The sequence below is a fragment of the Myodes glareolus genome, chromosome 22 (assembly GCF_982192425.1).
Source record: "Myodes glareolus chromosome 22, mMyoGla1.1, whole genome shotgun sequence".
Lineage (NCBI taxonomy): Eukaryota > Metazoa > Chordata > Mammalia > Rodentia > Cricetidae > Myodes > Myodes glareolus.
Genome location: NC_142047.1, coordinates 13,672,151 through 13,692,367, shown reverse-complemented (window position 1 = coordinate 13,692,367; position 20,217 = coordinate 13,672,151). Strand labels below are relative to the sequence as shown.

General features: G+C 50.5%; 2 protein-coding genes across 4 annotated transcripts; both read left to right on the top strand.

The window, feature by feature from the left end:
- Nucleotides 1-104: 104 nt before the first annotated feature.
- Get3 (guided entry of tail-anchored proteins factor 3, ATPase) lies at nt 105-8,779 on the top strand. Its single transcript, XM_048434679.3, has 7 exons — nt 105-280; nt 1,028-1,175; nt 6,529-6,677; nt 6,759-6,909; nt 7,540-7,647; nt 7,782-7,979; nt 8,432-8,779. Exons 1-7 carry the CDS (start codon nt 120-122, stop codon nt 8,561-8,563), a joined length of 1,047 nt encoding a protein of 348 aa, XP_048290636.1. The 5' UTR covers nt 105-119; the 3' UTR covers nt 8,564-8,779.
- A 4,515-nt stretch (nt 8,780-13,294) lies between these two features.
- Best2 (bestrophin 2) lies at nt 13,295-19,464 on the top strand. 3 transcript variants are annotated; one of them, XM_085682214.2, is made up of 11 exons: nt 13,295-13,434; nt 14,112-14,316; nt 14,415-14,509; nt 15,451-15,684; nt 15,759-15,913; nt 16,182-16,259; nt 16,785-16,937; nt 17,022-17,102; nt 17,238-17,392; nt 18,660-18,757; nt 19,016-19,464. In XM_085682214.2, the coding sequence occupies exons 2-11, from the start codon at nt 14,165-14,167 to the stop codon at nt 19,081-19,083; spliced, it is 1,269 nt and encodes a 422-aa protein (XP_085538340.2). In that variant the 5' UTR covers nt 13,295-13,434; nt 14,112-14,164; the 3' UTR covers nt 19,084-19,464. The 3 variants fall into 3 exon arrangements, with proteins under 3 accessions (XP_085538340.2, XP_085538338.2, XP_085538339.2); XM_085682212.2 differs by having other exon boundaries at nt 18,660-19,464; XM_085682213.2 differs by having other exon boundaries at nt 13,363-13,434; nt 14,091-14,316; nt 18,660-19,464.
- The last annotated feature ends 753 nt before the right edge of the window (nt 19,465-20,217 follow it).

Here is a 20,217-nt window from a genome sequence, read left to right as displayed (position 1 = left end):
TCAATGCAGGAGGAAAATAAGTCAGGCTTCCAGCTTCCACAGGGATGTTGCTGACTTTTTTCCCCTGTAGGTTTTTGGGACGTGGAGCGTCCCGCTTGATCACGTGAGCCGGCTCCAAGATGGCGGCGGGGGTGGCCGGGTGGGGGGTTGAGGCAGAGGAGTTCGAGGATGCTCCTGATGTGGAGCCGCTGGAGCCCACGCTTAGCAATATCATCGAGCAGCGCAGCCTTAAGTGGATCTTCGTCGGGGGCAAGGGTGGCGTGGGTAAGACCACCTGCAGGTAAGGAGGCTCTAGTGGGGCCAAGAAGACGGGTGGGATGTACCACCATACGAAAGGGAGAACGGGGACCGGCTTTTTCATCCCGAGCGGGGCTGAGCGAGCTCAGCGGGGCTCTCCGGGGATGTACTCAGCGGAAGGTACTGCAGCCTGCTGAAGATACCTCCTGAATGCAAGTCTGGCGTCCTAGTTGAATTATCCCTCTTTGGGTCTTGTGAATCTAGCGCGTGGGGTGTGCAGAGGAGCTTTTAAATACCGCAGTCGGCTGGACAGTACCCCACAGGAAGTTCAGAGTAGAGGGGGGGACACTAATGCAAGCTGTTGTAGTATGACGAACCTTCCATTTGATGCCCAGCGCGGGAAGGAGTAGAAGGGTGTGTAAAAAGCACATGATTACAGTGCCTCAGTCCATTGAGAGGTGAAGTACTTGTCCCCGAACAAATGGAGCGAGGGAGGAAAAGCAGTCTGTGCTGGCTGGACACCTGGACTGTGCCGCTGCATGCCAAAAAAGCAGAAGCAGGTGCTTGAACAGGCCGAACCAGTCAACTGAACGTTGCACACCAGTCCAATCCAAATAGAAGGGTCAGGTGGTGATCTCTGCAAGTATTAAAGCATGATTCCACTGGGACCCATACTTGCTCTTAAGGTCCCGCTGATCCAGGGCTCTGTGGCCCAACCCTGTGTCTCCTGCTATAACCCACTTCCAAAGCTGGCTCCTCACTCCTGTCTTCCCACCTTTCTTTTGCGCAGTTGCAGCCTGGCGGTCCAACTATCTAAAGGACGTGAGAGTGTTCTAATCATTTCCACAGACCCAGCCCACAATATCTCAGATGCTTTTGATCAGAAATTCTCCAAGGTGCCTACCAAAGTCAAAGGCTATGACAACCTCTTTGCTATGGTAAGTAAAGCTGGGATCGCTATGGCTGAGGTTCCTTTTTTTTTTTTTTAATTTTGTTTTAAAGACAGGTATTTTGCCCAGAGTGCATGGGTGATACCCAGGCAGGCCAGAAGAGAGTATCAGATCCTCTAGGACTGGAGTTAAGTTATGAGCCAATATCTGGGTGCTGGGAATCGAGCCCAGATCCTTAGGGAGAACAGCCAGTATTCTTAACCACTGAGCTCCAACCATAAGGTCTTCTGGGGACATATACCTACCAGCAGCCACCAGGCTATTCACAGTTGGCATACTCATCCAGAGGGACATGTGGGAACAGGAAGAAAGGTGACCAAATGAAACTAAGCAAGCAAAGGGAAGGGAAGGAAAAGGAGGAAGACCAACCGAAGATGCAGTGTGCAGTGTTGCTGGCTGAGCAAGCAGTTTGGCTTTGAGTCTAAGTTTAATAGAAGTTTTTATATAAAAGAAAGCTATTCTTTTAAAGATTAACTTTATTTTTAGTTATATGTGCGGGGGCCAGAGGTATCAGGTCTCCGTTGAGCTGAAGTTACAGGCAAGTATGAACTCCCACCTCTATGTGGGTACTGGAAATTGAATGAGGGCGCTGGAAGAGCAGTGCACACTCTTAACTGCTGAGCCGTCTCTCTAACCCCATACTCACGTTTTTGTTGTTGTTATTGTGTTGGTGGTGGTGGTGATGATGGTGGTGGTGCTGCTGCTGTTTAAGATGGAACCCAGGGGCCTGAAGAGATGGCTCAGCTTTAAGAGCACTGGGTCTTCTTCCAGAGGTCCTGAGTTCAATTCCCAGCAACCACATGATGGCTCACAGCTATCTGTCGTGAGGTCTGGCACCCTCTTCTGGGCTGATGGTATACATGCAGACCTAGAACACTGCATACATAATAAATGAATAAATCTTACCCCCCCCCCCAAAAAAAAACCCAAAATGGAGCCAGGGCCAGCATGCTAGGCCCGTGCTCAGCTGTGTCCCCCACTCTCAAGTTCCTACTCTGAAACAGGCTGGGCCTGGTGGCACATACCTTTTAATCCCAGCACTACAGAAAGAGGCAAGTGGATCGCTATGAATTTGAGGCCAGCAGGGCTACATAGTAAGACCTTGTCTAAAAATATAATAGTGCCTAACCATGGTGGCACTATTCTTTAATCCCAGCACTCGGGAGACAGAGACAGTTTGAGGCTAGCCTGGTCTACAGAGTGAGTTCAAAGACAGCCAGGGATATGTAGAGAAACCCTGCCAGGGATGGGGGGGAGAAATCCATCTCTAACTGTCATATGGAAATAGGATTACAAGAAGGCTAGGGATTTACCCAGGTCTTATCTGGTTTTGTCTCTCTCTCATTCTCACTCTCTCCTTGTGTGTGTGTGTGTGTGTGTTTGCCTGTGTATGCACGCACCCATGCCCATATGCCACTATGGAGGTCAGAGGACATTTTCAGATACTGATGTTCGCTCTTCCACCTTGCTGAAACAGAGTCTCTCTTGTTTACTGCTGTATACACTAGGCTAGGTGACCTAAGTATTGCCAGGGGTTCTCCATCTCTTTTTTTGTTTGTCTGTTTGTTTTGGTTTTTCGAGACAGGGTTTCTCTGTAGCTTTGGAGCCTGTCCTGGAACTAGCCCTTGTAGACCAAGCTGACCTCGAACTCACGACGATCCACCCGCCTGCCTCTGCCTCCCTAGTGCTGAGGTTAAAGGCTTGTGCCACCACCACCCGGCGGGTTCTCCATCTCTTATCTCAACATAGCAACCCTGGGATTATAGAATCATGTTACCATGTTCATCTTTACATGGGTTCTGGAGATCCAAATTTCAGTCCCCACACTTGCACAAGTGCTTTATCCACTAAGCCATTGTTTGTTTGTTTTAATTTTATGTGTATGCATGTGTTACTGTGTATGGCATGTACTATTTGCATGCAGTGCTTGGAGAGGCCTGAAGAAGACTTCAGATCCCCTGGAACTAAAGATAGAAGTAGTTGTGAGATGCCTGATGTGAGTGTTTTCCTGCAAGAGCAGCAAATGCTCTTAACCTCTAAGACTTCTTCCAGTCCTCATTATTCTGGTTTTTTGAGATCAGTCTCATGTGTGACCTCAAACTTGATATGTAGCCAAGGATGACCTTAAACTTCTGATCCTTCTCCTCCTCTGAAGTGCTGGGAAGACAGGTATGTGTCATGGTATCATGGCACCTGCCAAAAATTGATTGGGTTTGCTTCTTTTGGTTTTTCGAGACAAGGTTTCTCTGTAGCTTTGGAGCCTGTCCTGGAACTAACTCTTGTAGACCAGGCTGGCCTCAAACTCACATAGATCAGCCTGCCTCTGCTGATCCAAGTGCTGGGATTAAAGGCAGGCACCACCACCACCCTGATCATTTTTATTTATTTTTTTAAAGCAATCTTTTCTCATTTTACATACCAATCCCAGTTCCCACTCCCTCCCTTCCTACCGCTCCCCCTTGCTTCCCCCACCCCAGGTCTGATCCACTCCTCAGAGAGGTAAGGATTCCCATGAGGAGTCAAAGTCTCGCTCGCTCGCACATCACTTTGAGACAGGATCAAGGCCCTTTGCTTCATTTTTGCATTGCTGTTTTGTCTGCATGTGTGTCTGTGCACAAACTGGATGCAGTACCCTCAGGTCCCTGGGACTGGATTTACAGATGGTGGTGGACCTTCATGTGCTTTCCGAGAATTGATCCTGGGTCCTCTGGAGCAGCAGCCAATACTCTTTTTGTTGCTGTTTTTTTGAGACAGGATTTCTCTGTAGCTTTGGAGCCTGTCTTAGAACTAGCTCTTGTAGACCAGGTAACCAGGCTGGCCTTGAACTCACAGAGATCCTCCTGCCTCTGCCTCCTAAGTGCTGGGATTAAAGGCATGCACCCACCACCCGGCGCAAGCAGCCAGTACTCTTAACCTCTGAGCCATCTCTCCAGTTTCTAAGATTGCCTGATTTTGGTTTAATGAGGAAAATAGTAACTGTCTTGATGGGAACTGAGAAATGGGAATCTTACAGGAGAAAAACAGGGAGTGTTTGAGACAGAATTTTAACTATGCTGCCTAGACTAGCCTTGAACTCCTGGGCTCAGCTGGTTCTCTGCTTCAGCATCTAAAGCAGCTGATTCTACAGGACCACAGTGCCATACCTGGCTTTGGAAGGGTTTGTCTGCAAAAGATGGTGATAGAGCATATTAGATTGTTGCTGGAACTTTCCAGAGAAGAGAAAGACATAACATGACGAGGATAATTCTTTTTTTTTTTTAAGATTTATTTATTTTTATGTATACAGCGTACTGTCTGTCTGTATGCTTGCTGGCCAGAAGAGGGCACCAGATCTCATTACAGATGGCTGTGAACCACCATGTGGTTGCTGGGAATTGAACTCACGACTTCTGGAAGAACAGTCAGTGCTCTTAACCTCTGAGCCATTTCTCCAGCCCTGCAAGGATAATTCTTAAAGGCTGAGCTCTGTTCGGCACACACAGCCAGGGCTTAGACTCTGCTGGGGGTGGAAATCAGAAGGCAATGTGTAGAACTGGGATGCTCCTGGGGCAGAGCAGGTGTTAAAACAGTGACATTTCAACTTTCGTTTTTAATTTTCTTCCCCAAAAATAGAGATTGAACTCAGGGCCTGGTGCATACTGGGGTAGATTCACCACTGAACTCGCCAACCCTTTTTACTTTTTCTTAGTTATTGTTACATGTGTGACTTAGAGCTTCTTCTCCTCTCTCTTCAGTGGATCCCAGGATAGAACTCAGGTCTTCAAGCTCGTGAAGAGAGTTTCTTTACTTGTTGAGCCATCTCGGTTTTGTTTATGAAGTTTTGATATTGCTGGTTTCAGACTGGCTCTCACTAAGTTTACAGCCAGAATTAGCTCACTCAGTAGCATTGACAGACCTTGCAACTTTTCTGCCTCATTCTGCTGAATAGTGGAGATTACAAACCTATACCACCGGGCCTAGCCAGGGTCTTTCTCTTTCAAAGGCCAGGACTTCCACAGTGAATGAAACAGGTGACATTTGAGGAGGGAGCAGGGGTAGTGGGCAGAATTGTGTGACTTTTCAAACATCTGTCATTGGGAATGGGGATAGGTATGACTGGTAAGGTGTATTTTTGTCCCCAAAGCAACAATACCATAGAGCCAGGGAAAAGCAGAGTGGGAAGCTTGTCTTCAGCAAAACAGGAGAATTGGCAGAAGCTTCTCATGTAGCCTAGGCTGGGTAAGAGAGCAGGCCAAGGCTGGGGCTATATCTCAGTAATAGAACTCCTACCTAAAATCTACCAGGCAGAGAGAGGCTGGGGCCATGGGATCAAGTGCCCAGCTAGAAGCCACCTTTAAGAGGCTCAGGAATTGCTCAGCAGTAAAACCCATGCTTAGAATCTCCCAGTGAGTGACTGGAGGCATAACTTGATGGGAGTACAGCCTAGCCTGGACAAAGCCTTTGGTTTCTTCCATCAGCATCACTGCCCCCCAAACCCACCCCCGTGTGTGTGCACGCACACACACACAATAGAATACTGACCAAGAGGAACAGCAAACAGGCAGGGAAAGGAAATAAGATCAGGGTGAGCCACAGAAAATAACTGGAGTGAGCCGAGCCTGGTGGAACACACCGCACCTGCAGTCCCAGCATTCAAGAAGTTGAGGAAGACCAGCCTCCGCTACATAGTGATTTGTTTCTTTAAAAAAATAAAAGAATTAGCCAGGCTTTGGCTACGCATACCTTTCATCTCAGCACTTGGGAGGCAGAGGCGGGTGGATTTCTGTGAGTTTGAGGCCAGCCCAGTCTACAGAGTTAGTTCCAGGAACCAAGGCTATACAAAGAAACCCTGTCTTACAAAAAATATATATATTTTTATTTTCAAGGCAGGGTTTCTCTGTAGTTTTTGGTGCCTGTCCTGGAACTAGCTCTTGCAGGCCTGGGTGGCCTCAAACTCACGGAGATCCGCCTGCCTCTGCCTCCCGTGTGCTGGGATTAAAGGCGTGTGCCACCACCACCCGTCCCAAATAAATAATTAATAGAAGAATTATATTTAAAGATGGCCCACATTAGAGGCATGATCTAAAAACAGTTGGAACTATTGGGAAGGCAAATTTTGGGTGGCAGACAGCTATGCAGATTTCTGCAGTGGGCTTGGGTCTCAGCTTATCTCTGGGGGCCCCCCAGTCCCCGTTTGCAATTTCTTACTTGATTGTGAAGGTTAAACCATTGATGGGACAGACCCGGGATCCTATGTGGTTGGAGCCCTACATGGGCTTCCTCTGGCCTACACCTAGGAGTTGAGGCCCCCTCTGGGAATCCGTCATCGCAGCAGCCTGAGTCTGGTCCCCTCGGCCCCCAGGAGATAGACCCCAGCCTGGGTGTGGCAGAGCTCCCCGATGAGTTCTTCGAGGAAGACAACATGCTGAGCATGGGCAAGAAGATGATGCAGGAGGCCATGAGTGCCTTCCCTGGCATTGATGAGGCCATGAGCTATGCCGAGGTCATGAGGTAAGCCTGGGAGGGGTTGGTGCATTGTCTGCCTCCTCTGGGCGAGCCTCTGGTGTGAACCTGAGCCTCATCTCCCCTCAGGCTGGTGAAAGGCATGAATTTCTCAGTGGTAGTGTTCGACACAGCACCCACCGGCCACACACTCAGACTCCTGAACTTTCCCACCATCGTGGAGCGGGGCCTGGGCCGCCTCATGCAGATCAAGAACCAGATCAGCCCCTTCATCTCACAGGTTGGTGCCACACACTCCTGTCAGTGTCTTCCTGGGGCCATGATCCATGTGGCAGAACAAGAAGCATGGTCCCCCGTCTCTCCCGTTTAGTGTACTGCCTCCCTCCACGCACGGCCACTGTGTGACCTCAAGTGATTCTTCTCACTTGTCTACATCCTCTTTTCCTTCTCTGCCAACTGTAATGCTCACTTCAACAGCACATCCACTAAAAACACAAAAATGGAGGGTCCAAGAATGGTCCTGTGGACTGTCAATAGTATGACACTTGTCGCCACTCCTCCCTCGTCTATCTCTGGAACATGCATGTACCTTCCTCCTCCAGCCTCAGATAGTAATGTCGGCTGGGTAGCTACTTAATGCCTAGCACCAACCTGTGCTAAAAACCTGACAGCTCACATAGCTAGCACAGCAGCTCTTGGAGGTAAGGTGTGGAGATGGAAAAACCGAGAAGACAGGAGGTCGGATATCTTGGCCATATTTGCTTATCAAGTGGAAGAACTAAAAAATAGACCTACCCCGTGAGCCGGCCCCAGGGACCACGCCTTTATTGGAGATGCTGCAGTATTCAGCAAGCCCCTATGGGACTGATGGACCCAGGAAGGTGGCAAACCTGTCCCCTCATTCCCACAGATGTGCAACATGCTGGGCCTTGGGGACATGAATGCTGACCAGCTGGCCTCCAAGCTAGAAGAGACATTGCCTGTCATCCGATCCGTTAGCGAACAATTCAAGGACCCTGTGAGTTGTGATCCAGCAGGTGGTGAGAGGTTCCTGAGGATGGGGATAGCTGGGCCCGTCCCTTGCTCTTGTCCTGTGCCCACAGAACAGACGACCTTCATCTGCGTGTCCCTTGCTCTTGTATTTGCCCACAGGAGCAGACAACCTTCATCTGTGTGTGCATCGCTGAGTTCTTGTCCTTGTATGAGACGGAGCGGCTGATCCAGGAGCTAGCTAAGTGCAAGATCGACACCCACAACATCATCGTCAACCAGCTTGTCTTCCCTGACCCTGAAAAACCCTGCAAGATGTGTGAGGCACGCCACAAGATCCAGGCCAAATACCTGGACCAGGTGTGCCCACCTGCCCAGCTCCAGCCCAGCCAAGAATCCTGTATCTTTTACTCCTTATTATCTCTGAGGACTGGGCATGAAGCTCAGTAGAGAGAGAGAGAGAGAGAGAGAGAGAGAGAGAGAGAGACAGAGACAGAGACAGAGACAGAGACACGCATGCATTCATTTTGGTCTTGCTGAGGATATTACATGAGACTTTTTCCATGCTTAGCAGTGCTCTTCTGCAGAGCCATGCCCCCAGTCCTATCTGACCTCTGTGCCTCCTGATGACCTTCTTCCACTCCTGGGCCTTCTGTATCCAGAACTGGACTGGGAAGCATGACATCTAGTCCAGTCCTGGACTTACTAGCCCCCCTCCCACTTATATCAAGAGGCCTCTGCCCTAACCTGTTACCCCGTGTAAACCTTTTCTGCCCTTAATCTCTGCTTTCTTCTCTCTAACCTGGTTACAGATGGAAGACCTGTATGAAGACTTTCACATTGTGAAGCTGCCACTGTTACCCCACGAGGTTCGGGGAGCTGACAAAGTCAACACTTTCTCTGCCCTGCTCCTGGAGCCCTACAAGCCCCCCAGCACCCAGTAGCACCACACCACTCATCCCAGCTGCTGCTGTTTTACACCCTCCTCTTTCCCCATGGGGCAGAGTTTGCACAAAGTCCCCCACAGTATGGGGAGCCACTTAGGAGGTGGGAAGTTGGGAGGGGGTCTGTTCCCCCTGGTGGGGCCTGGGGAGGCTGCAATGCCCCCCACCTCTCCCTGCCTCACACTCCTCAATAAAATAATCTTAAACAACTCTTCATTAATGGAGGCATGGGTAGTAAGCGCCTGTATATAGCCACAGATCATAGGCTGCACAAAAGGTATCTCCCTCTCCCGCACACAGGGATCCGTCTGCAGCAAACCTAGGGTGATACATGTTTATGGTAGCAGTGGAAAGAGGCTGTCTTAAGTAAAGAGAAGCCTGGTCTTAAAGATAACCTTTCTAGGGCTGCAAAGCCTATAATCAAGCATCTGCACCCTTCCCTAAAAACCCAGAGTGTCCCAGGTGTATTTGTACATAACTTTAACCTCAGAAGGCAGAGGCAGGCAGGATCTCTATGAGTTCAAGGCCAACCTGGTCTTCAAAATGAATTCCAGGTCAGCCCGGGCTATTGCACAGGTAAAACCCTATCTGGAAAAAAAAGCAGAGGCTCAGAGTGTGGGAATCTTTAGGCCCCATGGCCAGCCCCAGGCTGGTAGGAACAGATTAAGCAGGCAGTGAGCCCAACACCGCCTGCTGTTTAGTTTGGGAATTAGTGGGTGCCCTGGGCAGAGGCTGGGCCTGCCAGACTGGGGATTAAAGATGTGCATACACGCCCCAAGTTCCTGCCTTCCTGGGATACTTTCAGCCCCTCCTGGGGTGGGACTAATGAGGACTGGCAGGAGCCAGAAGATGTTGGGGGTTCCCTTAGGCTGAACCTGCTTTCAGAGAAGGTTTCCTGAGGTTCACCAGTACAGGCCTCCAGCTGTTTGGGCTTTAGTCTTACAGCCCTTAAATTGGTGACCTGAATTGTGGCACAAATTCTCAGACAACACACCTTTGAGGAAGTTACTTAGCAGACCAACATCTCCTGCCCTTCCCTTTACCCTCTGAACAGCCACTATATTGGACACCTGAGAAACTGGGAATAAAACATGACTTTGGGTGTTTTCAAGTTCCACAGCTACTTGGTTTGAGGGGACAAGAAGGGGTGCTGGAAGACATACATGACTCAGAAGTGTTCCTGGTACACCCAGGGTCTAGGCGTGCTGGGGAATGCATGTAAGGGGAACCCATTTATGCGTCTAGACTTGTCCTCCTGCTGGACTCTGGGTGTGTGCAAGCTGGTATGGGCACGCCGTAGTGGCAGATATAAACAAACAGAAGCAGCCATAGGAAGGAAGGACCACAGACTCCAAGCCCATATCGCCTGGGTTCAGATCCTAGCTGTTCGACTGTATCATCAGAGATGTGGTCTGCTCTTGAGGCTAGTGGAATAACAGGAACCATCTCCCCTGCTGGCATGGATTTTCCTCCGCCACCGGCTCAGCCCTCATTAAGAGTCACGTGCTATTGCAGTGAGAGGGCATGTGAACCAGGCAACCCGCCCTCCAGAGCCACTGGGGGTCGGGAACTGTGGGAACGTGTGTGCTGAGGGAGAAGAGATGCTAGGCAGGGAGCTCAAGGGCACATGCTAGGGAGTCGGGGCAGCCTGTCAAAGAACAGCCTGTCCAGTCTCCAGGTCCTACAGCTGGCAGTGAGTCTGCTGTCGTCGCTGGAGTTTATAGGCTGTGGGGCAGCTGGACAGCGGAGATACAGGCCTAAGGGTGGCCAGCCCAAGCTGGTTCCTAATTTACCCAGGTGGGGCAGACATCTGCCAGCCTGGGAACACTGTGTCCTGGCCAGATGGGCCTCCCAGTGATGCTGTACTGGGCCATCCCCACTCATGCTGCTAAGCAGGAGGATACCAAGGAACTCATGGGGGAACCTCAGAGTGCCCCACCCAGGTCAGACCCCTGAGCCTCTGCCCCTCTCATACCCATGTATCTGTGGACATGCTTGAAGTTGAGGGTGGCGGTGGGCGTGTTCTTTGTGCCAGGCTGGGAGCGGCCCTCCTGTTGGTGTGTCTCTGAAGAGAGAACATCTGTCTCGAATCAGTGCCAAATGTAGGGACAAGGATTTATGCCCCTAGTTGTGTGTTCAGGGCTTTGTTGAGTATGAAACCTAAGTATATGTCTGGGTGTTTCTGTACACAGCACATAACAGCACATAAAGGAGGAAGCATTGAGACGAGGCTTTTTAAATTTTAGACAGGGCCTGTCTGTATAACTTAGATTGTCCTTGAATGCATAGCCTCCAAAATGCTAGGGTTATGGGTATATGCCACCAAGACTGCCTACACATATTATGTTCAAATGCATTAATGTCACCGGGGTTTTAGTTGGTGAAAATATTAAGGCGAGATTCCTGTTGTCATCCCCCTGCCGTGCTAGGGTTGGAAACCAGGGCTTCACAAATGCGTGGCAAGTCTTTCACCGTTAAGCTACCCACACACAGCCCTTGCAAACTGGCAAACATCACCAAGGCCCTGCTCTGACCCTAGGGTTGTATCCAACTGTGTTGAGGAAGGTCTCCCCACACTTCTCATGTGACTTTGGATGTGTCTTTTACAGAGGAAAGGGAGACTTCAAACTGAATATGAAGTCTGTGGCCGTGGATGGGAAGGTGTGGGTGACTGTTCTCTCCTGAATCGTTGTCATATGGTGAGAGCTTACAGGAAGGCCCACTTCTTCTGCCCTCCTGTAAGGCTGTTTGGAGCACCTAGTATGGGCCCATGAGCTGAGAACTGGCTGCTTCCAGGTTTCACTTGCCTTCCACCCACTTGCTCCAGTGGATCCTTGTGTGACGTCGGACTGGTATGTGTGTGTAGGTCAGAGGGCAGTTCTGTGGAGCTGGTTTTCTTTACATGAGAGATTAAACTCATGTCATGCTTTTTGTTTTGTTTAGTTTGATTTGGTTTGTTTGTTTGTTTTTAGGAGGCAGGGTTTTATTGTATTGCCCAGCTGACCTAGAACTCACTCTATAGACCAGACTGGCCTCAGACTCATAGAGTTCCACCTGCCTCTGCCTCCTGAGTGCTGAGATTAAAGGCGTACAACACCATTACCTGGCCAGATGATGAGGTTTGTATAGCAGGTCCCTTTACCATTGAGACATCTCTATGCACACATACACACACACACACACATGATTTTTAGAGACAGGGTCTCTCTGTTTAGCCCCAGCTGTCCTGGAACTCACTCTTTAGACCACGCTGTCCTCAAACTCACAAAGATCGCCTGCCCCTGACTCTGGAGTGCTGGGATTAAAGGCGTGCACCACCACTGCCCAGCATTATTTTTTAGACAGAATCTACCATATAGCAAACTGAGCCTTACCCCAAATTCATTATGTAGCCCCGGTTGGTGTCTTTATCTCCTCTATGTGATCTTGCCTCTGCCTCCTAAAGAACGCTAAGATCATAAATATACACCTTTACACTTTGAGGGGGAGGGGTCTGGAACTCTCTGTAGACCTGTATAACAGGCTGATCTCAAACTCACATATTCTGCCTGCTTCTGCCTCTCTAGTTTCTGGAATTAAAAAGGTGACGACTTCTTCTTCTTCTTCTTCTTCTTCTTCTTCTTCTTCTTCTTCTTCTTCTTCTTCCTCCTCCTCCTCCTCCTCCTCCTCCTCCTCCTCCTTCTTCTTCTTCTTCTTCTTATTTTATTGCCCCTGAAAACAGGATTTTTCTGTGTAGACCAGGCTGTCCTGGAATTCACTCTGTAACCAAACTCTAGACCAGGCTGGCCTTGAACTCAAAGACCTGCCTGTCTCTGCCTCCCAAGTTCTGGGATTAAGGCATGTGCCAACACCACCAGGCTGTTTATGTTTTATTGTAAGGATGTTTTACCTGCACGTATGTACATACACTCCATGAACAAATGCCCAAGGAGGCAAATGAGAGTGTAAGAATTCCTGGAACTGGTGTTACAGACAGCAATGTGGGTGCTAGGTACCTCATTCTACAAGAGCAGTATAAGTTCTTAACCTCTGAGCCGTATCTCCAGCCCTACCTTTTCAATTATGTGTATATGCCTTTATGCCTGTGTGGGGATATGTGCATCTGAGTACAAGGTGCCCTTGGATCCCCTGGGGCTGGAGTTACAGGTGATTGTGAGCTACCAGAGTAGGTACTGGGAACAAACTCAACAACAGCAGTATATGAGAAGCACTGAGCCATCTCTTCAGCTCCTCTTTTGGCCTTTTAAGACTCAGTCTCACTCTCTCTAGCCCAGGCTAGCCTAGAACACATGACAGTCCTCCTGTCTTAGCTGCCAGCATACCTGACAAGAGACTGACCTTGAAAGTCTCTGTATGACCCTGTGAAGGGCCACGGTGGTTAAGTAAAGCTGTGTTGGGGAAGCAAACTGTGTGCCTGGGTCTACGGTGTGGTGTGCATCTCTATGACAACTGGTAATCACAGGTAACTGAAAGGTGACCCAGTCTTGTTAGTGCTCTCTCTCTCTCTCTCTGTCTCTCTGTCTCTCTCTCTCCCTCTGTGTGTGTGTGTGTGTGCGTGTGAGCTTCTTCTTCCCTCTCTTCCAGCTGTAGATTCCTTCTTTCTACTAGGGAGGGAGACAAAAAGGAGCAAGAAAGTACAGGCAGCACACACACACACACCCCACCCCCTGCCCAGGAGACAACCTGGCAGACCTTCTCCAAACAAAACTCTGAGACTGCAGCTCAGCTAGAGAGGATGGACCTGGGAGGGGCTGCCCATTTCCCAGGTCCCTTCCTGCACAGAGTCTGGCTTCAGCCCCACCCAACACTGAAGCCACCCTCCCATTCAGTCTCCTTCCCTGTCTGTCCCTGTACTGCCACCCTCAACACAGGTGAGAAAGACCAGGCCTGGGAGAATAAAGGACCTTGGGGAATGGCAGGTTTTGGACTGGACTCCTGGGGTACATTGGGGAAGGCTAGGAGGGACAGCAAGAAAGGAAAAGTGGCAGAGGAGGGTCTGGGGTAGAACCGAAGGAGTCAGAGAGGAAGGGTTTAGTAGGGGTCAGAATGGGCTGGTTCCTATCGGGAGATAGGGAGGCTGTGGAACAGATTGAGGGGAATAGTAACCCCAGTCTGCAAAGGGAGACTGTAAGCTCAAGGGAGTGGAGAGAGGGAACCAAGGTTGGGAGAGTGAGCAATGAGTTAAGTGGAGAGGGCTGTTGAAGCTCTGAGAATTTAGAAACTGAGGACTTGGGAAGTCAAGAAGGTTGAGCGCTGCATAGGTGAAAGGAATGGGGGGGGGGGGCGGCGTGGGAGGCATTTCAAAAATTAACTAGATTCATCCAAGGGTTTAGGAGGTGGAAGATCTAACTCAAAATCCAAGAGGCTTGGACCAGTAGTCTAGGGGAGGAGAGAGCAAGACTGACAGAAGGGAGTTCGGGAGAGAGCCAGGAACCGGAGGGGGGTGGGGACAGTCCCAGTGCCGTGAGGACAGTGGCTATGTCCGCCGGCACCTGCAACTGAAATTCCCAGGATCACCCCTTCCCAGCCTTTTCCCCTTGGCTCACAGGCCGGGGCCCAGGCTAACCCCTTCTCCACTGGCCACACTGGCCCGGCGCGGCGATGACCGTGACCTACACAGCCCGAGTGGCGAATGCTCGCTTCGGTGGCTTCTCGCAGCTGCTGCTGCTGTGGCGCGGAAGCATCTACAAGCTCCTGTGGCGAGAGTTGCTGTGTTTCCTGGGGCTCTACATGGCGCTGAGCGCCGCCTATCGGTAAGAATACCTGGGGTGGGATCAGGGGAGCTGTGTCCCGTGGAGGGGGATTGGGAGTGGAGGAGAGACCTGTAGCCACTGCACTCCCTGTCCCGCAGCTTCTTACTGGCAGAAGAGCAGAAACGCTACTTCGAGAAGCTTGTCATGTACTGCGACCAGTACGCCAGCCTCATCCCCGTCTCCTTCGTGCTTGGTGAGGTTGCGCCCCCTGAGTGTCCTATTCACAGGGGAAATCTGTTTTCCATCCATGCTTCTTGGAGACCCCCATTCCTACCCTTCTAAAGCACCTCACCCAAATCGAACCTCCAGGGCTTTCCACTTCTGAATCCACACCTTGAAGATGCCCATATGGCCCCACATCCTGAGACACTGGATATCACCTAGTTAAGGGTACACTCCGAGGTGCCCCCACGGGAGCGTCACCTCACCCACAAACTTATCGCTAGTTACTAGTTATGTCTGCATCAGATTACTATCCTCTAGGGACCAAATATGATTCCATTCAAATGTAGCCTGGCCCCTAGCCCCACAGAAACCTCACGTGACCCTCCCATCACAAGGATGGAATGACCAGCCTGTCCAGGTCTCCCTCTCACATAAGACCGAAACTCTTTCTTTCTATGTGTGTGTTGTTTGAGACAGGGTCTCTCACTGTGTAACCTTGACTGGCCTGAAACTCATGTAACTCAGGCTCAGGGTGAAACTCTTTCCTAACCAAGGTTCAGGGACTACAAGTGGCTGCTGTTGTAAATCTATCTAGATGCCCCTGGTGTACATTCCACCTCCACACACCAGTGCCCTCACCTTATTTCCAATCCAGATACCCCAAGCCCAGTGATTCTCTGGGGTCAGAGGAACATAAACATGTTCCTTCATACCCCTAACATGGGCCCTAGATTTCCACTACCATATTGGGATAAAATTCCCCCATCTCAGGATACCCTAGCCTGCTCCAACCTCTTGAATGCCAGGGCCGGATATCTGCTTAGGCCGAATGACCCGTGTGGCCAGGGTGACCAGCCTTTTCCAGATGTCTGTGATACGAGCTCTAGGTCATCCCAGTTCCTTGACTTGGGCTCCCAGACTCTTGGCCCTTGAATCCCTGCTAAGCTTCCGTCTCTGGCTTGCCCTCAGGCTTCTACGTAACGCTGGTGGTGCATCGCTGGTGGAACCAGTACCTGTGCATGCCCCTGCCGGACGCACTCATGTGCGTGGTGGTCGGTACGGTGCACGGGCGGGACGATCGAGGCCGCCTCTACCGGCGCACGCTCATGCGCTACGCAGGGCTCTCCGCGGTGCTGATCCTTAGGTCCGTCAGCACAGCCGTCTTCAAGCGATTCCCCACCATAGACCACGTGGTGGAGGCTGGTGAGTCTCTGACCAGAGGATGGCAGGGCCAGACAGGGGAGCGGTGCGAGTAACTCCGGATCACACCCCTCCAGGATTTATGACCCGCGAGGAGCGCAAGAAGTTCGAGAACTTAAACTCATCCTACAACAAGTACTGGGTGCCCTGCGTGTGGTTCTCTAACCTGGCGGCGCAGGCACGGCGAGAGGGGCGCATCCGTGACAACAGTGCCCTTAAGTTGCTGCTGGAGGTGAGCCTGCAAGGAAGTCATTCTTCTAGAATAACAGAGAAACTGTGCCACGCGTCCGTATTCCAAACACCCTTACCAATACACTTATTTCCCTGGGGGCAGTTCTATAGTCCATGGTACCTCCACCCAGTTGTACATCACCACCAAACACCCTGTAGCTCCTGGAAACCCTCGCCTAATATATGTGACCCTCTCCATCCGCGTATGCATACTTAATCTCCACGTGAGTTCCGTATTCAACCCCTTCATGACTCACATCTGCCCACAGGAGCTGAATGCGTTTCGGAGCAAATGTGGGATGCTGTTTCACTACGACTGGATTAGCATACCCCTCGTCTACACCCAGGTAACTTCTCTGTGCCTCCATTTATACTTAGCATAGGAGATGCTATTCCTCTTCTGGGAAAATGGAGGTCACTCATAATGGCACACATTTGTTCCCAGCATTCGGGAAGCTGAGACTAGAGGACCCAGGGGACCCAGAGCTTGAAACCAGGCTAGGTGACATAGCAAGAGTCTCTCTCTCTCTCTCTCTCTGTCTCTCTCTCTCTCTCTCTCTCTCTCGGTTTTTCGAGACAGGGTTTCTCTGTAGCTTTGGAGCCTGTCCTGGAACTAGCTCTTGTAGACCAGGCTGGCCTCCAACTCAGAGATCCGCCTGCCTCTGCCTCCCGAGTGCTGGGATTAATGACGTGTGCCACCAACGCCTGGCCGCGAGATCCTTTCTCAATTAAAAAGAGTGTAGGGACTGAAAGTCAGTTAAAACTCAATCATCCTTTTGTTCATTGCTGGTCCTGATCTTTCTAAGACTCCCTGAGGCACATGGGTGGGTGGGGGTCAGACGTGATCTCGTTTTTATTTGCCTGGCCCCCAGGTAGTGACCATCGCAGTGTACAGCTACTTCCTCGCTTGCCTCATCGGCCGTCAATTCCTAGACCCTGCACAGGGCTACAAAGACCACACCTTGGACCTGTGCATTCCCATCTTCACCTTACTGCAGTTCTTCTTCTACGCTGGCTGGCTTAAGGTGGGTGGGGCCGGAGGCCCGGAACGAAAGTGTGGAGTATGAAAAGATTCTCCAAGCTCCACCTGCCTCTTTCTCTGTACTCAGGTAGCAGAGCAGCTCATCAACCCTTTTGGAGAGGACGACGACGACTTTGAGACCAACTTTCTTATTGACCGCAACTTCCAGGTCAGAGTCTCCTCTTCGTGGCTGGTTTCCTAAGTGGTCCCAGACTCGCTTAGGCCTCACCCTAAACACCCTTCTCTCTTTGATCACGCACCATGAGGGCTCCACCTACCCCACCCTGCGTGTCCACATCCTCAGGTGTCGATGCTAGCCGTGGACGAGATGTATGACGACTTGGCTATGCTAGAAAAAGATCTATACTGGGATGCGGCCGAGGCTCGCGCGCCCTACACTGCGGCCACCGCTTTCCTGCGGCAGCAGCCCTCCTTCCAGGGCTCCACCTTTGATATAACGTGAGTTAGCGCGGTGGGCGTGGCTTAGGGCTCTGCTGACCTTGAAGGGTCTGTGGTATAAGGGGTTAATCCAGGTACTCCAGAAATCAAGCTAGGTTCTTTGACCCAGAAAGGCTGCGTAAACCAGGAATCCTAGCACTCGGGAGGTGGAGCCAAGGAAATCAGGAGTTTGGCTATCAAGTTCGGGGCTGTGACTGGGGTGCGAACTGGTAATCAGTTGGAGACTGGGGGCAGATCTAAAGACCTTACGAGACAAGGTAGCACCAGGTATGGCTAGGTCTTTCAGGGGGACACAAACGAGTCTTGGCTAGGTCTTTCAGAGGGACACAAAGGAGTGGGGGGAGATAGGTAAATCTCAGATGCTTCGGACCCCCCTTTGCGGATCAAGAAGGGAAAGACCAGAGGTTCTTCTATCTCAAACACCGCTAAACAGACAGAGATAAGTAGATAGCTAGGTAGGTAGGTAGGTAGGTAGATAGATAGATAGATAGATAGACAGATTAAATAGCCCCTGATTTGATAGCACATATCTGTAGCCAATCCCAGGACAGGGGAGACAGAGGCAGAGGTTCCTTTACCAAGTTTGAGGCCAGTCTGGACTGAATAGTGAATTTCAGGCCAGTGAGAGCTACACAGTGATACTGTCAAAACAAACAGCAAACACACACACACACATACACAAACACATAAACACACACAGAGGGAGAGAGAGAGACAGAGAGAGAGAGAGAAAACATATTTCTCCTTTGGAATTTCTTCTGAGAATTCCTCTCTTTTTTAAATATTTATTTATTTATTTATGTGTACATAATTCTGTCCGTGTGTATGCCTGAATGCCAGAAGAGGGCACCAGACCTCATTACAGATGGTTGTGAGCCACCATGTGGTTGCTGGGAATTGAACTCAGGACCTTTGGAAGAACAGGCAAAGCTCTTAACCACTGAGCCATCTCTCCAGCCCTCCTCTCTTTTTCTTAATATACCTTCCCTCTACTTAAAAAATAAAACAACAACAACTAAACAAATACCAGAAAACTAGACAGGCTGTGGTGGCACAAGTCTTTAATCCCAGCACTCAGGAGGCAGAGGCAGGCGGATCTACAGAGTTCGAGGCCAGTCTGGTCTACGGAGTTAGTACTAGGACAGCCAAGGCTACGCAAACAAACCATGTCTCGAAAAACAAAACAAAAACACAAAAAATCTAAAAGGAAGTAATAAATCAACGCAAAGGAGTGAGGCCTCAGTGCTGACCCCTGTCCATCCTGCAGGCTGGCTAAGGAGGACATGCAGTTCCAGCCGCAGGACGGCGTGGACGGCCCGCTGGGAGAGGCTCACGGGGACTTTCTGCAGCGCCTCCTGCCACTGGGTGCGGGCTCTATGGGTCCACTGGGGCGGCGCCTGTCTCTGCTACGGCGTAAGAACAGTTGCGTGTCAGAGGCGTCCACTGCGGCCAGCTGCGGGTGTGCAGGCGCAGCGGATAACACAGGGGTTGAGTGCGGTTGTGGAGAGCCATTGCTTGACCCCAGCCTGCGGGAGCCCGAGCTCGAGCCCCCTGCATGTCCTGAACCACCTGCCCCCATCCCGGGGCCGACGGCTGAATCGTTCACCACCGTACCCATTCCAGGGCCCCGGGCTCCAGCGCCGCCATGGCTGCCCAGCCCTATTGGAGAGGAGGAAGAGAGTCCGGCCTGAGACCCTAGAACCTGGACCCTGATGGACACCCAATCCTGTACAGGGCATGCTGACGACCACCAAAGTCTGCACAGGCTAGCTAGGCCTGCACAAAGTCGACCTGCCCATTTTGATCAGCTATGTCTCCCAGTGGTGTTAGGGGTCCATATTCTCACAGCTGCTGTTGCTTTTTTTTTTTTTTTTTTAATCTACTCCCAGCTTCTTTTAAGTGGCTTCACTTCCCAAACACCAGCACCTGACCAGCAACCTGGGTTGTTTCCTTCCAGTGGAACTCTGAGTGCCTATCTCGTGAATTTATGAGGATTAAAACAAAAATAAACGAAGCGGTGAATTTAAAGCAGTTGGTTTATAGTACGTGTTCAATAAATGGTTAACACTGAAGTGGTGTCTCTAGCCAGATCATTTGATATTTTTTTTTTTTTTTGATACAGGGTATCACTGTGCGCTGGCCTGCACCACCTGACAAAGACTAGGTTCTCCTGGAGCTCACACTCACCTCCCTTGCCTACCTAGTGCTGGGCTTAAAGGCAACCGACACCACCCCTCGCCTTCCAGACTTTCTTGACATAGGTTTTATTCACTAGTGAGAGAGAAATGCTACCTGGTGATCAGAGCTCTCAGCAGGAAAGACGAGTCGTGGGAACAGAGCTATACCCCAGGCCCACTCATCACAAAGTTAGCCACTGTCAACTGTTTTCCCCTTGCTCCAAGCAACCTCAGATTCTCTCAGCACTGAAGATCCTGTGGGTACCGTGCTGGGGGATGCAACCCAGGTCCTTTGGCATACTAGCTAAGACAGGCAAGGGCTCTGCCACTGTGCTACCCTGCCCCCAGCCCAGGCAGGACAGGTTTGCCTGCTTTGTTAATTTTTTTTCTTGGTTAGGCAATTATTATTTTATGTGTATGAGCATTTGCCTACATGTAAGTCTGTGTACCACTTGTTTGCCTGGTTCCTCTGAGTCCAGAAGAGGATGATGGATCTGGAACTGGAGATACAAACAGTTGTGAGCTGTCATGTGGGTGCTAGGAAATCAAATTCAAGTTCTTTGAAAAAGCAGACAGTGCCCTTAACTGCTGAGCCATCTCTCTGACCCCTATTTTGTTTCTTCAAGACAGTTATACAGCTCTGCTTGT

Coding starts and splice junctions, on each gene's coding strand:
- Get3 (XM_048434679.3), top strand. CDS start 120: ATGGCGGCGGGGGTGGCCGGGTGGGGGGTTGAGGCAGAGGAGTTCGAG. Junction 1,176..6,528: donor ATGACAACCTCTTTGCTATG/GTAAGTAAAGCT, acceptor CTCGGCCCCCAG/GAGATAGACCCCAGCCTGGG. Junction 6,910..7,539: donor TCAGCCCCTTCATCTCACAG/GTTGGTGCCACA, acceptor TCATTCCCACAG/ATGTGCAACATGCTGGGCCT.
- Best2 (XM_085682212.2), top strand. CDS start 14,165: ATGACCGTGACCTACACAGCCCGAGTGGCGAATGCTCGCTTCGGTGGC. Junction 16,938..17,021: donor TCTACGCTGGCTGGCTTAAG/GTGGGTGGGGCC, acceptor CTCTGTACTCAG/GTAGCAGAGCAGCTCATCAA. Junction 17,393..18,659: donor GGCTCCACCTTTGATATAAC/GTGAGTTAGCGC, acceptor TCCATCCTGCAG/GCTGGCTAAGGAGGACATGC.